This window comes from Moschus berezovskii, chromosome 19, assembly GCF_049115385.1.
Source record: "Moschus berezovskii isolate FMDL1 chromosome 19, NW_MosBer_1.0, whole genome shotgun sequence".
NCBI classification, from domain to species: domain Eukaryota; kingdom Metazoa; phylum Chordata; class Mammalia; order Artiodactyla; family Moschidae; genus Moschus; species Moschus berezovskii.
In genome coordinates, this window is record NC_142478.1 from 46,627,912 (window position 1) to 46,642,793 (window position 14,882).

At 39.1% G+C, this 14,882-nt stretch overlaps 1 protein-coding gene across 1 annotated transcript in view; it reads left to right on the forward strand.

The window, feature by feature from the left end:
• Positions 1 to 14,882, forward strand: part of ASIC5 (acid sensing ion channel subunit family member 5) — a 49,438-nt gene that overhangs the window by 9,882 nt on the left and 24,674 nt on the right. Inside the window, exons 5-8 of the mRNA XM_088827856.1 lie at positions 7,380 to 7,617; positions 8,241 to 8,366; positions 10,648 to 10,797; positions 12,457 to 12,604. Coding sequence (XP_088683982.1) covers positions 7,380 to 7,617; positions 8,241 to 8,366; positions 10,648 to 10,797; positions 12,457 to 12,604 — 662 coding nt within the window. The remainder of the gene's footprint in view (positions 1 to 7,379; positions 7,618 to 8,240; positions 8,367 to 10,647; positions 10,798 to 12,456; positions 12,605 to 14,882) is intronic.

Here is a 14,882-nt window from a genome sequence, read left to right on the forward strand (position 1 = left end):
ATACAGCTTCTCCATCTTTGGTTGCAAAGAATATAATCAATCTGATTTCGGTGTTGACCATCTGGTGATGTCCACGGGTAGAGTCTTCTCTTGTGTTGTTGGAAGACGGTGTTTGCTATGACCAGTGCATTCTCTTGGCAAAACTCTATTAGCCTTTGCCCTGCTTCATTCCGTGCTCCAAGGCCAAATTTGCCTGTTACTCCAGGTGTTTCTTGACTTCCTATTTTGCATTCCAGTCCCCTATAATGAAAAGGACATCTTTTTGGGGTGTTAGTTCTAAAAGGTCTTGTAGGTCTTCATAGAACCGTTCAATTTCGGCTTCTTCAGCATTACTGGTTGGGGCATAGGCCTGGATTACTGTAATATTGAATGGTTTGCCTTGGAAACGAACAGAAATTATTCCGTCGTTTTTAAGATTGCATCCAAGTACTGCATTTTGGACTCTTTTGTTGACCATGATGGCTACTCCATTTCTTCTAAGGGATTTCTGCCCACAGTAGTAGATATAATGGTCATCTGAGTTAAATCACCCATTCCAGTCCATTTTAATTCACTGATTCCTAGAATGTCGACGTTCACTCTTGTCATCTCCTGTTTGACCACTTTCAATTTGCCTTGATTCATGGACCTAACATTCCAGGTTCCTATGCAATATTGCTCTTTATAGCACCGGACCTTGCTTCTATCACCGGTCACATCCACAACTGGGTATTGGTTTTGCTTTTGCCCCATCCCTTCATTCCTTCTAGAGTTATTTCTCCACTGAGCTGCAGTAGCATACTGGGCACCTACCGACCTGGGGAATTCCTCATTCAGTATTCTATCATTTTGCCCTTTGATACTGTTCATGGGGTTCTCAAGGCAAGTATACTGAAGTGGTTTGCCATTCCCTTCTCCAGTGGACCACATTCAGCTGTGGTCCATGTGATCAGATCAACTAGTTTCCTGTGATTATGATTTCAGTGTGTCTGCCCTCTGATACCCCCTCACAATACCTACCCTCTTATTTGGGTTTCTCTTACCTTGGGCGTGGGATATCTCTTCACAGCTGCTCCAAGAAAGCACAGCCGCTGTACCTTACCTTGGACGAGGGGTATCTCCTCAAGGCCGCCCCTCCTGACCTTGAACGTGGAGTAGCTCCTCTCGGCCCTCCTGTGCCCGCGCAGCTATCGCCTGTTGGACGTGGGGTAGCTCCTCTCAGCAGCCAGCCCTGGCCTCAGGCGTGGGGTAGCTCCTCACGGCCGCGCCTCTTTGAGAGATGCCGGCCCCGGCAGCGCAGACGCGAGAAACGCCATAAATGAGCTATCAAGCCATAAAAAGATGGAGGAATCTTAAATAACAGTCAACAGAAATTGCTCAACTTAGATATCTGACTTAATAGACATCAAAGCAGCTATTATAAATATAAAGAACTGAAGAAATTGTGATTGAAGACATAAAGATATAATGTCTCATCAAGCAAACAATATCAGTAAGGACAGAAATTGTACAAAGAACCAAAGGGACATTCTGGTTTTGAAAGTGTAATAACTGAAATGAAAAATTCACTACATCCATGAAATGACTCAGCAATAGGTTTGAAGTGGCTGAAGAAAGAATCAGTGAACTTGAAGATAAATGAACAAAGTATGTGAGCTGAGAAAGAGAGAGAAAGCTAATGAAGGAAAATGAAAAGAGCCTCAGAGAAATGGGGGATACTAAAAAACATAAAGATATATGTAAAATGGGAGTACCAGAAGAGGAGAGAAAATGCAGTAGAAAAAAAATGTTAATATAATGTGTCAAAACTCCCCAAATTTGCACAAACATGTATCTTTAAAATGAAGATAAAATAAAAACATTCAGAGAGAATTCATTCTAGCAAACCCATCATACAAGAAATACTAAAAAGTTCTTGAGACTTAAAGCAAGTGAACTCAGAGAGTTTTCAAATCCATATGAAAAACTAAAAGCACTTGTAAATATACTTTTGCAATTTTAAAAGACATTATAAATGTATGTTTATTCATCTTTCTTCTCTTGCTTGTTTTAAAATGCAAGTGTGTAATACTTAGGCCCATAATACCTATAGATCACTCTGCATAACAAGCAGATTACACACTCTTGTCATGTGCATATGGAACACTTTCTAGGGCAAGTTGTAGCAAGACCATAAAACAAGCTCCAGTACATTTAGAAGATTTGCAATCATTCAGAGCATGAGGAACGCTGGGCTGGAAGAGGCACAAGCTGGAATCAAGATTGCTGGGAGAAATATCAATAACCTCAGATATGCAGATGACACCACCCTTATGGCAGAAAGTGAAGAGGAACTCAAAAACCTCTTGATGAAAGTGAAAGAGGAGAGTGAAAAGGTTGGCTTGAAGCTCAACATTCAGAAAACAAAGATCATGGCATCTGGTCCCATCACTTCATGGGAAATAGATGGAAAAACAGTGGAAACAGTGTCAGATTTTATTTTTTTGGGCTCCAAAATCACTGCAGATGCTGATTGCAGCCATGAAATTAAAAGACGCTTGCTCCTTGGAAGGAAAGGTATGACCAACCTTGATAGTATATTAAAAAGCAGAGACATTACTTTGCCAACCAAGGTCTGTCTAGTCAAGGCAATGGTTTTTCCCGTGGTCATGTATGGATGTGAGAGTTGGACTGTGAAGAAGGCTGATCGCCGAAGAATCGATGCTTTTGAACTGTGGTGTTGGAGAAGACTCTTGAGAGTCCCTTATACTGCAAGGAGATCCAACCAGTCCATTCTAAAGGAGATCAACCCTGGATGTTCATTGGAGGGACTGATGCTAAAGCTGAAACTGCAATACTTTGGCCACCTCATGCGACGAGTTGACTCACTGGAAAAGACTGTGATGCTGGGAAAGGTTGGGGGCGGGAGGAGAAGGGGACGACGGAGAATGAGATGGCTGGATGGCATCACCGACTCTGTGGACATGAATTTGAGTGTACTCCGGGGGTTGGTGATGGACAGGGAGCCCTGGCGTGCTGTGATTCATGGGGTCGCAGAGAGTCGGACACGACTGAGCGACTGAACTGACTGAACTGAGAGTATGTTTGTCAACCACAAGAGAGTGAAAAATCAGTCAATAATAGGAAGAAATTTGGGATATTAACTAATATATAGATATTAAACAGCACACACTAAATAACCAGTGAAAGAAAAGTCACATGGTGTTAGACAACACTCTAAGATGAAAGAAAAAACACATACCGTACCTAAACTTAACATTTGCAACTCAAGCAGTGCTGATAGGGAAATGCATGGATTAAAAAAGAAGAATGATCTCAAGGAAAATATTTAATACCCTATGATTTAAGTACTTTCATGTTTTTATTAAATTTTTATTTGTATAAAAGTTTATTTTGCATAATTTAAATCTCAAATCAACAATTTAAACTCTGGTGTTGGATGATGGCATTAAGAAAAAACTGATAGTGTAGCCTGCAGTTAGATATAGTTAATATCCAGATGAAAAATGAGATTCAATAGTGTAGAAACTGAAATTGTAGAAGAGGAAAATTAATTATAAGAAAATTACTCTTTCTTAGGTAACAACTAATACATCATCAATACTGTGGAGGTTAGAGACATCTTCAACTCTCAAAGTCTGATTTGACAAATAGATACTTTGAATGTCAGTTCACCAGCATCTCACCAACATTGTTCAGCAAATGACTGATGGATGAGGAAAAGAACTTAGGTTGCCCACACCCCTGTTCTCACAGCCAGTGGTCTTCAAACATTTTCCCTCATGTTCCATATAAAGGAAGTTTGAAAAACTATGTATTTCAGTTGCATATTTTAAATTGGCAGCAAACATTTTAACCATAGCTTTAAATAACTTTATGTCTTAGTTTTAGGAGATCAAAAATAAATATTGTTAGATAAAATATGATAAGGATTGACTATTAAAAATAAATATTTATGATTTTATAAATATTTCATTACTTCATTGATAAAAATCATGCAGATTTTAACCTGTGTACATTTTTTAATTAGAGAAGGAAACGGCAACCCACTCCAGTACTCTTGCCTGGAAAATCCCATGGATGTAGGAGCCTGGTAGGCTACAGTCCGTGGGATAGCAAAGAGTCAGACACAACTGAGCGACTTCACTTCACTACACTTTACATTTTTTAATATTGCAATAATCTGGAATTTGCACACAACAACCCAGTTTCATTTAAAATAATGTGCAGGAAATCCAAAAAAGAAGGAGTATATGTATACATACAGATAATTCACTTTTGTGTACAGTAGAAATTAACAAAATGTTATAAAGCAACTATACTCCAATAAAAATTTTAAAACCCTATTTTTTAATAACTCAGAAAAATAAAAATGAAATGACAAATTTTATCATATTACTTCAACTTTTCTCGATTCAGAGGATCCAGTAGGGGCTCAAATACCCTATGTTTAATGCCAAGCTTCACCCTAGCCAGAAATATGTGCATAACAGGACAAGACAAAGTTTAAGGAGCTTTAATTCTTAGAGGAGTCTTCCACTAGCGTTTGCCTTTATTAGGGGCCTTGAGATTGCTATACACCTGGTGCATTATATGCTAAGATTTGTAATGATGGACAGGTTAAAACTCTTTCATAAATTGGAGAAGAATCCTTGTGGGTGTTTCTTTTTAAATGCTGACTTAGAGCAGAGGATCTGGAAATTGATTCTAACACACATACACTTGGATCTATTTTGATGGAGCTCAACAAAGGACTGAGGCATCAGTGTGGACTTGAAATGAAGCTTACTCATTTGGGTCATATAATTTGGGGAAATGTACTTAGAGGTACAAACACCTAAGAAAGATGGGTTTAGTAACTGGTTACCAGTTATTAAACTGTTTAAACATATCAATGTATTTTTATTGTTTTGTTTAACTAGAGTTATCAGTATAGGAAATGAAAGAGTAAGGCAAGCTATGACTCAACAAGGTTTCTGAAAAATTATATTTGGAAAAGTTTTGGAGCTTGAATTAAAGTTGAAAATAAACTTGGAGCAAAGCACTTAGATTTTATGCTAAACAAAAATGTCTCACAAAATTTATCACTTCCTTTGTTCCAAATACTGTTGGACTTTATTCACTAAGTTTAATTCATCCACCTAAATTACCCCATGATCTAACTATTAATAGTATAAAAAAAAGTTCTAAAATAATGTTCTAAAATGCTCTCCTCTTTAACCTTTTTAATACATTGTACTCAGACCTCCTACACCTGTAATAATGTCTTCATTTCTCTGCCTAATCATCATGAAAAGAATGCAGGGAACATTGTATGAGGTGGTGTGGGCTCAATCTGTGTAGGATTCCAAGGTCGCAGGGCTTTGGAGCAGACCCTTGGTCACCTGTCAGTCAAAGAGTTAGAAACCTGAAGTCAGCCAAAGGTTCATCCCTCCCGTTTAGAGCAAACACTTCTTCACAAAATCTGTTACTAGTGTAGGTTTTTAACTCCCCAAAAGATCACTAAAAACACTTTTGCCCAAGAAAATCAAGGTTGTTAAATATATTCTAGTTAGATAAAATACCACAAGGGTGGAGGCTTAATAGTGTCTCTGAAGAAAAAGGAGGTCAAAGAGAATATTTATAGGGTTCTGGAACCTGGGTCAGTGGTTTTAAGAGAGGTCTTGCAAGGCTTAGAGCTAGTTACATAAGGTATTCTATTAAAAACTGGTCAAAACAAGCTATTTTGCATCTCTTAAAGGATATGATGTTGGTTTGGTTGTTTTTTTTTTTTCTTCCTGTTTTTGGTTTTGTGTATGTCCCACCTTGATTGAGAAAGGGTTTAATGTGACTGTCCCGAGAATGAAAAATTACATTACAGATAATATAAAAGGAAAGTGAAAATAAAATATAGATTTTGTGACATAGAGGACATCTAGGAGCAAAGTCTCACACAAACCATGCACCACATGGTCCCGTATGCTTGCCAAGAATGAGACGAAAGTTGCCCTTTGCAACCCCATGGATTATACAGTCCATGGAATTCTCAAGGCCAGAATACTGGGTAGCCGTTCCCTTCTCCAGGGGATCTTCCCAACACAGGGATCTAACCCAAGTCTCCCACATTGCAGGCAGATTCTTTACCAGCTGAGTATGTATTTTATTGTATGCTGTCTGGCATCCGATTTGAGGAGAGGAAGTTTGTTCCATTTCAAATTGGGTCATAATATAACATCCAAAATATGAAAATTACATTTTGAAAGAAGTTAAGGTATGAAAATAAAGAACCATACAGAATGCAAAGCAGAAATTGTTCAGCAAAATAAAAGAATTACAAGGCACTTATTAGGGCAAACACATTACTTCTGTAATGAGGCGTTTATTTAATAAATATTTACCTTACACTCTTCCAAATATGTTAGGAGAAATAGTTTAAACATCCAAATGATTGTTTGACGTGTTATTAAATATATGAATATATTAATCTTCATTATTTGTGTATTAACAAATACCAATTCCATAAATGAGGAAACTGTGTGTCAGTGAGATGAAAAAATGCACTGTCATAGCCTTAGATGGCTGTGACAATCAGGGCTCCATCCAAGAAGCAGAACCACTGTGAATGGCAGAAAACAAGGGATTTATTACAGGGATTCAGCCCACTGAATCATAGGGGCTGGGTAAGCAGTCTTCGTAGGTCTGCTGCCTCTTGTTTCTGGTGTTGGATCTGAAGTCAGCAGGATGCGTGATTAGAAAGGAAGATAGATTTGAAATGAAAGAAAAACAAATATGAGCTGGGAATGCATGTTTCATCTCCGATCCTGGTGGGGCTGGTGACCTGCAGGAGGAGTTGGCATCTTTTTCAGATTGCACCCTTGCTTGACCCAGGAGCAGAAGCTGTCTGAGGAGACTGGACAGAGCTGGGGGAACTGCCCAGTACAGACAAGCTGGGGTCGCAGATCCACATACACAATGTACAGAACAACCACAACTCCACTCTGCAATGAACTGCAGGTTGTAACCAGATGCAGACAAGAGGGAGAGGTTTAGCAATGCAGTTGAAGCAGCCACACAGATTCAGCATAGAGCAGAGCGGGGCTTGGATGTGAACCCGGGAAATCTGGTTCCTATAATGTTAACAATTCCTAACACCTCTCTCTCAGTGTTGGGTTGTGAAGATCCATTTGGATGTATCCAGAGCAAGGTCTGGAAGGTATTCTAGGTAAATGAAATTATATGTAGAAATTCAAGGTAGATTGCAGGTGGTGACAAAGACCTCTTAGTAATCTAATCCATTTTGCTTGAATGTATTACAAATGAGGGGAAATATAGGCGACAGGAGAAGATGATAGAGTTCAGATACCATCTTCGAGATAACAAGTGTTTATTATTCTAAACAGTGCCTTTATTCCCACAAATAGGTTCCAAGCAGAAGCTGCAGCCACATTTGGCGTTATTTTTTTCTTATGGAATATTGTATCCAAAGTCCTTCATCTTCAGGAAATCAGTACCAATTCTACTGGCTCTAAAGAGGCTATTGATTTCCTCGCAAGTGAGCGAAACTTCAGCATTACAGAGTTTGTCAAGGAAAATGGTTTTTATCTCAACAGCAGCACATTGTTGGAATGTGAATTTTTTGGAAAGCCATGTGGCCCAGAGGTAATGTTGCAATATTTCTTCAAATTTCATCAATATAGCAAGCTACTACTTTGTATCATTTTGCATTGAGGTAAAGTTTACTCCCATGGGGAATCAGTTTAAATTTGCTCCAAGATCACATGTCCTTAGCTCAGTCTTATGGTATCAGGAGGTGTGAATACACATGGGACATGCCTCCTTTTTCATACAGTTAGATATGGAAAGATAGAGGACAGAAATCTTTGGTGCTATTTCTTGCAGGATTGTCCTTAAAGGGAAACCCCTATCTGTGGTTCCAAGTCCCAGCTGAGGATTCCACCAACCACAGATTGAGCTCTACTGTGGTGGGTATTTATTTTAAAACAATGAATCTATGCAGTTCAAATCCCTGTTGTTCAAGGGTCAACTGCATATGAAAATGTCTCAACTAGATAATCAGATACAAATTGACAGGTGCATTTTAGAAAAAAATGAAAACTGTTTTTGGAATACAGACTAAAATCACCAGATTTCTCTTCTTCCTGCTGTTTTTGCCTTCTCACTCAGCACTATGATTAAGAAAAGAAAGTTACAGGCATTTAAACTTTGAAAGGACCAAAATACTCACCTGTTTGTGTTTTCTTTGGTTTATTTTCATATTGGAGGATTTTGCACATGTCTTCACTGAATATGGAAACTGTTTTACCTTTAATCATGGTGAAAATATCCAAGCAAAGGAAAAAGTGAGTGTTTCTGGAAGAGGCTTAAACTTGCTCTTCAGTGTCAACCAGGTATTGAATTTCTTTAAACTTCACCAGGGTTCAAGGCAAACAAAAATGCACAGGAGTTTCAGGACACTGTGCCCTGTTGAATCGTTCCCACATGTCTTTTTTTTTTTTTTTTAATTAATTTAGTCAAGACTCCCATGATGAAACTACAGACTTGGAGATTGAAAAGGTACACATTATAGGAATAACCTGGACATTTTTAACTATGTTACTTACTGTCATTTTCATGACGCTAGAAATGTTCATGTCACAAAACAAGGAAATTAAAGATTTCTAAATCTCAATGTATATAGTAATTTAAGAAGACCTATGAATTTTTAATGTTCAGATAATGTTTAGATTTTCATAAAAATAGGCAATATGTTTTAGAAAGAAACCATACAGAGATATTTGACAAACTGTAGAAATCTATAGTCTGAAAAGGTGATGAAAAATATTGCTTTGCAAAAATATTTTATCAGTGGGCTTTGCCTAAGCCAGTTTTGTAAATTTGTAATTGGTGTAAGTAGATTCTAAGTGTTTAGACTTAGGTGGCAGCTGTCCAGGCTCCTAAGAAATTCAGAGGTGTTCCTTCAAGACTACCTGGTTTAACTCTCACCAGAGGCTGATCCTCACCCTCTGTCTTGCACAATCATTTGTAGTTTTACACACTTAGAGGTATTCTACTCCATTGTTATGATTTTGGAAATGAAGATTTGAAATGCTATTGAATGAAGTATTCAGAATCACACAATGGCAGAGATGAGAAATAAAAATAGCATCCTTGAATTTCACCAAACTACTCCCCAATCCAAGTGAACAAGGTGATTGGTTACTTTCCAGGAATTTCTTCTAAGCCACACTTCATAGTTTCCCCTGTATTCCATTCAGGAGTCCACAGCACTGCATATTGTGACACACACAGCCAGGCTTGTATATCTAGTTCATTGATATTTTCAAGTTATTTAAATATAAGCCATAGGTTCACTCCAAATATTATATAATAACTTCTACAAGCTAGAATTTCCCCCAGTGTTTTTAGAGTACAATTAAAATCTGAAAATTCAGGGCAAAGTTCAATAAGTAAATAGAGCTGAGATATTTCTCTGGACTAGCAGTTAAGTGTTCCTTAGAGAGTTACAGTGGGGCTAGGAGAAATAGGGTCCTGAGTACCAAACGCATGACTGAGCATGTTTATTGTTGTTACATGTGCAGTTAACCCATTCAGAAGAAAAATCATCCTAGTCCCTTATCAAGGCCACCCCTTCTCCTTGTAGCCTGAAATTATAACTAATGAAGTCACCAGAAGTTTGGTCTTAAATTTCTTGTTCCTCTCTGACAAACTGGCTGCTTTAGGTCCTACCTTTTGGAGGTGGAATTACATCTGGTGCTCATGTCTGCACTGCTGGACTTCCTTCCAGCTGTGTTCGCTGCTGTGGGTTGGTGAAACAGGCTCACTCTCACCCCTCCCTGGGAGTGTGCTCTTCCTGCCTCAGAGTCACAGGAATAAACACAGCATGCCTCCAAAAGCCCTTTCTGACCCTGATCATGAAGAACTACTGGCTTCTTAGGGAAAAAAAAGAGAAATGATAAATCAGAAATTTGGTTTTATGATAATATATGAAAGCCAACCAAGAAACCTAACCAATAAAGCAAAGCTTGAGCTCCTGAAATGTATGCTTTTACGTAATGAACAACTGTATATATATATATATATATATATATATATATATATATATATATATTTGTTTTCTTGTAAAAAATTCTTTATCTGACATAAGATTTACAGAAGAAAAGCACTAGTGCTAAAGAAGTAGCATAAGTCTTCACTTTTAGGAGAAAATAAATTTGAATTTTAAGTCAGGCCAAATATTTTAATTACAAAGAGAAGCAGAGTGCCAAAGGATTCTCTGAGACAAATAAGTAAAGAAAACAGCCAAGGAGAAAGAAACTAAAGAATCAGGTGAGGAGAGGGCCAGGGGAACCAGTGGCTGACAGTCAGGATACGATACATTCCATATTTCTATTCAAATTGCCTCAGGCAAGAGGTGACCTGGAGAAAATGGCCCAGGCCTTGATGTGTAGTTTAACCGTGAAAAGGAGGTCTTTAGGTATTTAATTTTCACAGCTTTTATATAAAAGGAGATCTCATATTGACATGAACTATTTGATTTTTAAATTATTCAAATGCTATCATGAGATGATAAAAATCAATCTTGAACTCTGCACAAAATTCTGCACAAACTCATCTTGTGCATAATTGGCATCAATTTGTAATCTGGGAAGAAATACTTGTTTGTTTCAGGAGGAATTTACAGATGACCCAACCCTTGGCTTTGTCGACGCTGGGATCACCTTTGTTATCCATTCACCCATGAAGGTGCCGCAGTTTGATGGTTTGGGCTTGTCCTCACCAGTGGGAATGCATACACGGGTGACCATCCGCCAGGTGAAGGTAAATATCAAATAAAGACGTACATATAATCACAAAATTCAGAGTCTGAGGGAACTCTGACCTCCGGCTGCTTGGAGAAATGCAAAGCTTAGCACATCAAGAAGCAGTGTGGATGTCCGCCTTTCCTTCTTCCTGGTAAATAGAGGCTGTGTCCCTCAGTGGGGTAATGATCCCATAAATATATAATAACACATTTCATTAGAAACTCTTCTCTCCTGCATTTCAAACATCACCAGAAATTCAAGAGTTTCAGTTCAGATACTGAGAATCAAAAACAGCAAATTCACAGATACAGTGTAAGTGAGTGTTGGGAAGCCCAGCAAACCCAAGTCAATTATGAATTTTATTTAAGTTGAAAATGGGCATTAAGAAGGAAGTCCATGTGGCTGAACCATGCTTTTTCTCAACAGGACTTTCTAGGAAGGAAAAAGTCAGTGGGCAGTGTGGGTCTGAGAATCCCAGTGTCTGACAGGTTTCCACTTGGCAGCCCCTTGCTCTGTAATTTTCTGGATTAACTTCCTGAATTTCCATCTCCTCTCTCCTCACTGAGGGCCAAGGGCTAATGCTTCCTTTCACAGTTACTCTGTTGTTCAGTCGCTCAGTCGTGTCTGACTCTTTGTGACCCCACGGACTGCAGCATTCCAGGCTGTCCTTCACCATCTCCCAGAGCTTGCCCAAACTCATGTCCATTGAGTTGGTGATGCCATCCAACCATCTCAGCCTCTAATACCATCCAACCATCTTCTCCTTCTGCCGTCAATCTTTTCCAGCATCAGGGTATTTTCCAATGAGTTGGCTCTTCACATCAGGTGGTCAAATCATCAGGTGGTCAAATCATAGTTACTTTGAGGTTTAAGTGAAATAATATAAAGAAAACATTACCGTATTGCCTGGCACATATTAGGTACTCAGTAAAGGATCTTTTCTCAATTGAAGTTTAGTTGATTTACAGTGTTGTGCTGATTTCTTCTGTACAGTAAAGTGATTCAGTTATACATCTATATATATACATTATTTTTACATTCTTTTCCATTATGATATATCATAGGATATTGAATATAGTTCTCTGTGTTGTACAGTGGGACCTTGTTGTTTGTCCATCCTATATATACTAGTTTGCATCTGCTAATCCCTAACTTTCAGCCCATTTTCCCCCAGCCTTGGCAACCACAAGTCTATTCTCATGTTTTGATCCTGTTTTAAAGGATCTTTTTGTGTGTATAATTTTGGTTGCTGTTTTGTGAGTGGGTTGATGAATATGCTAAAATATGTCAATAAATGATTTTTTTTTCCTTGTCAGAGGTGTTTTAGAGCACTTTGTCTGATTTTATTGATTCATTACAGGTACAGGCATCACTGACTCAATTGACATGAGTTTGAGCAGACTCCAGGAGACGGTGAAGGACAGGGAAGCTTGTCATGCTGCAGTTCATGGGGTCGCAAAGAGTCAGACACGACTGAACAACTGAACAGCACGGAGCATTTAGGGTGGATATTAAAGGGCAAACAGTAGACTTAACTTCAGGGGTTTTCAGATTAACAGAGTAGGCAGAGTGGACAAATGTAGTCAGGTAAAGAACATCAAAGGCTTGAGAGAAAAGGAAAGGGATGTATTGAGTCAGACAGATTTTCTGACCCAGGTGTTTATTTTGTCTTAAGACAGTCCATCAGGAATACCCTTGGGGAGAATGCAATCCCCACATGAAACTGCAGAACTTCAGGACCTATAGCACCTCTGGCTGTTTGCAGGAATGCAAAGCTTGGCACATCAAGAAGCAGTGTGGATGTCTGCCTTTCCTTCTTCCTGGTAAATAGAGGCTGTGTCCCGTTCTGTAACTCTACTTAATCTGAAACATGGAAATAAATGTATCAGAAAGCTGTTTCACATTCTTAAGAAATTCTATGCTGGAAAACCATCCACCTGACAAACAAACCTCCTAGCAGAGATAGCTGGAAAAGAAAAGAGCCTTGTGTTGTCTGAGCCGGTCCCCAAATCTGATTTCAACATTTTCAATTGGGTGCTCTTAAGCTGCTCATCAAGATTTTCTCAGTTTGAAAGAAACAGTAGATCTTCTTACCAATGCTGAATATTTCCTTGTTGAGACCTTTTTGTTGTTGTTAGAAAGACTCTGTAGTCTCCCTTTGCATCCAGTCTGAAATGCTTTCAGAGCTACGGATGTCTGAGCCGAGCTGTGGATAGGGCATTGGAGCAGGGTGGATGGAGCTGGCCTTGCACTTAACTTCTGCAGCTCCTGTAAAGTACGGAGCAGCACAATGTATCCAACCTGCATGGCCTGACAAGTTATAACAGGGATGGAGTGAGTATGTAGGTGGTCTCAAAACTGCTTGACACAGAACTCACTCCATGTAACAACTGGATATTTCTATTCAGATTCCTTCACCCTGTTTTCCAGTGTATTTATGAAGAAGTGTAGAGTGATTTAAGGGGTGAAACTGGTCTGGTCCTACAAGTTTACCAGTTCCCCATGCGATGGCCCACCACACCACATGCACACACACACTCACAAACACTCACACACACCACACACACACTCACACATGGACATGCTAATGCTGCCCCTATAACAAGAGTTGTAACTCAGCAAACTGCTCCTCAGAAATTTTGAGAATCATCACTTCCTTCTTTCTAGAATTTTTATTTTTGGTCTTCTGGCTCCTCCAAAACTGACATTCTATAAAACTGCTAATTCTGGCTGTGATTCTCATTCCTAATTACAGAAAATTCCAAAGTTACAGGAAAGGGTCTAAATTGATATATGAAAAATAATGTCACAGTTTTGAAACGTATCATTTCTAACAAAACAAAACAAAAATGAAGTAACTAATAAGAACCAGACACTAGGCAAAATGAAATGTAAAACACAAAGCATGACATTTGCACAAACATTGGGGTGCTTACAGAAATATATCTTATTTGATTTGATCCTTAGTTATCCCTCTAAGTCTGCTTTCAGATGAGGAATGAGATTTATACACATTAAATGAACTAGCTGAAGAACTCCCACTAGCAAATGATAGAGGCAGTTCTAAAAATCAGCCTTTCAGATGTGGGTCATTTCCAAAATTTCATCGTTCTTGATGTGTGTATGCCCAGTCGCTTCAGGCGTGTCTGACTCTCTGTGACCCTATGGACTGTAGCTTGCCAGGCTCCTCTGCCCATGAGATTCTCCAGGCAGGAGTACTGGAGTGGGTTGCTGTGCCTTCCTCCAGGGGATCTTCCCCGCCCAGGGATTGAACCTGAGTCTCCTGCATCACAGGCAGACTCTTTACCACTGAGCCACCTGGGAAGCACATTGTTCTTGGTAATGAGAGAAAAAAACAAACAAAAGAAAAACCTTTCAGTGCAGCTAGAGATTATCACACTAAGTAAAGTAAGTCAAAAACAGAAAGAAAAGTACTATATGTTACCACTTACATGTGGAATCTAAAATATGACACAAATGCAACGATCTATGAAGCAGAAATATGGACATTGAGAACACATTGGCGGTTGCCAAGGGAGGGGAGTGTTGAGGAAGGGGTAGAGTAGGGGCTGGGGTTAAAAAAAAAAAAAGTAAGCCACAGTGTGGTAAGAGAGACTTCTTATAGACTCAGTGTTCAAGGTAGAGTTTTCTTTTTCATTTTCACTTCTTCACAAAGCACACTTCCCCTTTGTCAGTTGAACTTCTCCACAGACTGTAAGTGACACTCTTATCTTGTTTGTTTTCAGGACCATTGAATAAACATTGAGCTCACCCCAGAGATGCGTGGGTTAGAGCAAGAGACAAGTGCTGCATTAAGGTGCAAAGACTGAAGTTTTAGAATCAGCCTGGGAAGAAACCCAGCTCTGATTGAGATCAATTCTGTCCCAAGGTTCACAGCAGGTGCTCCACAGAGAGTGTTACTTGCCTGCCCCGTCCTACCACTAGATAGGCAGCCCCACCAGGTGTGTGGCTTTATGCATATTTAAATCAATGGATATAGGGAGTTGGACAGAAGGTGAAGAGATAAGTCTAAGCCCCCTAGCTGCTTAGGCAAGCCACTTTCTGAAACTTGGTTTCTTCATTTGTAAAATGGTGATTTGC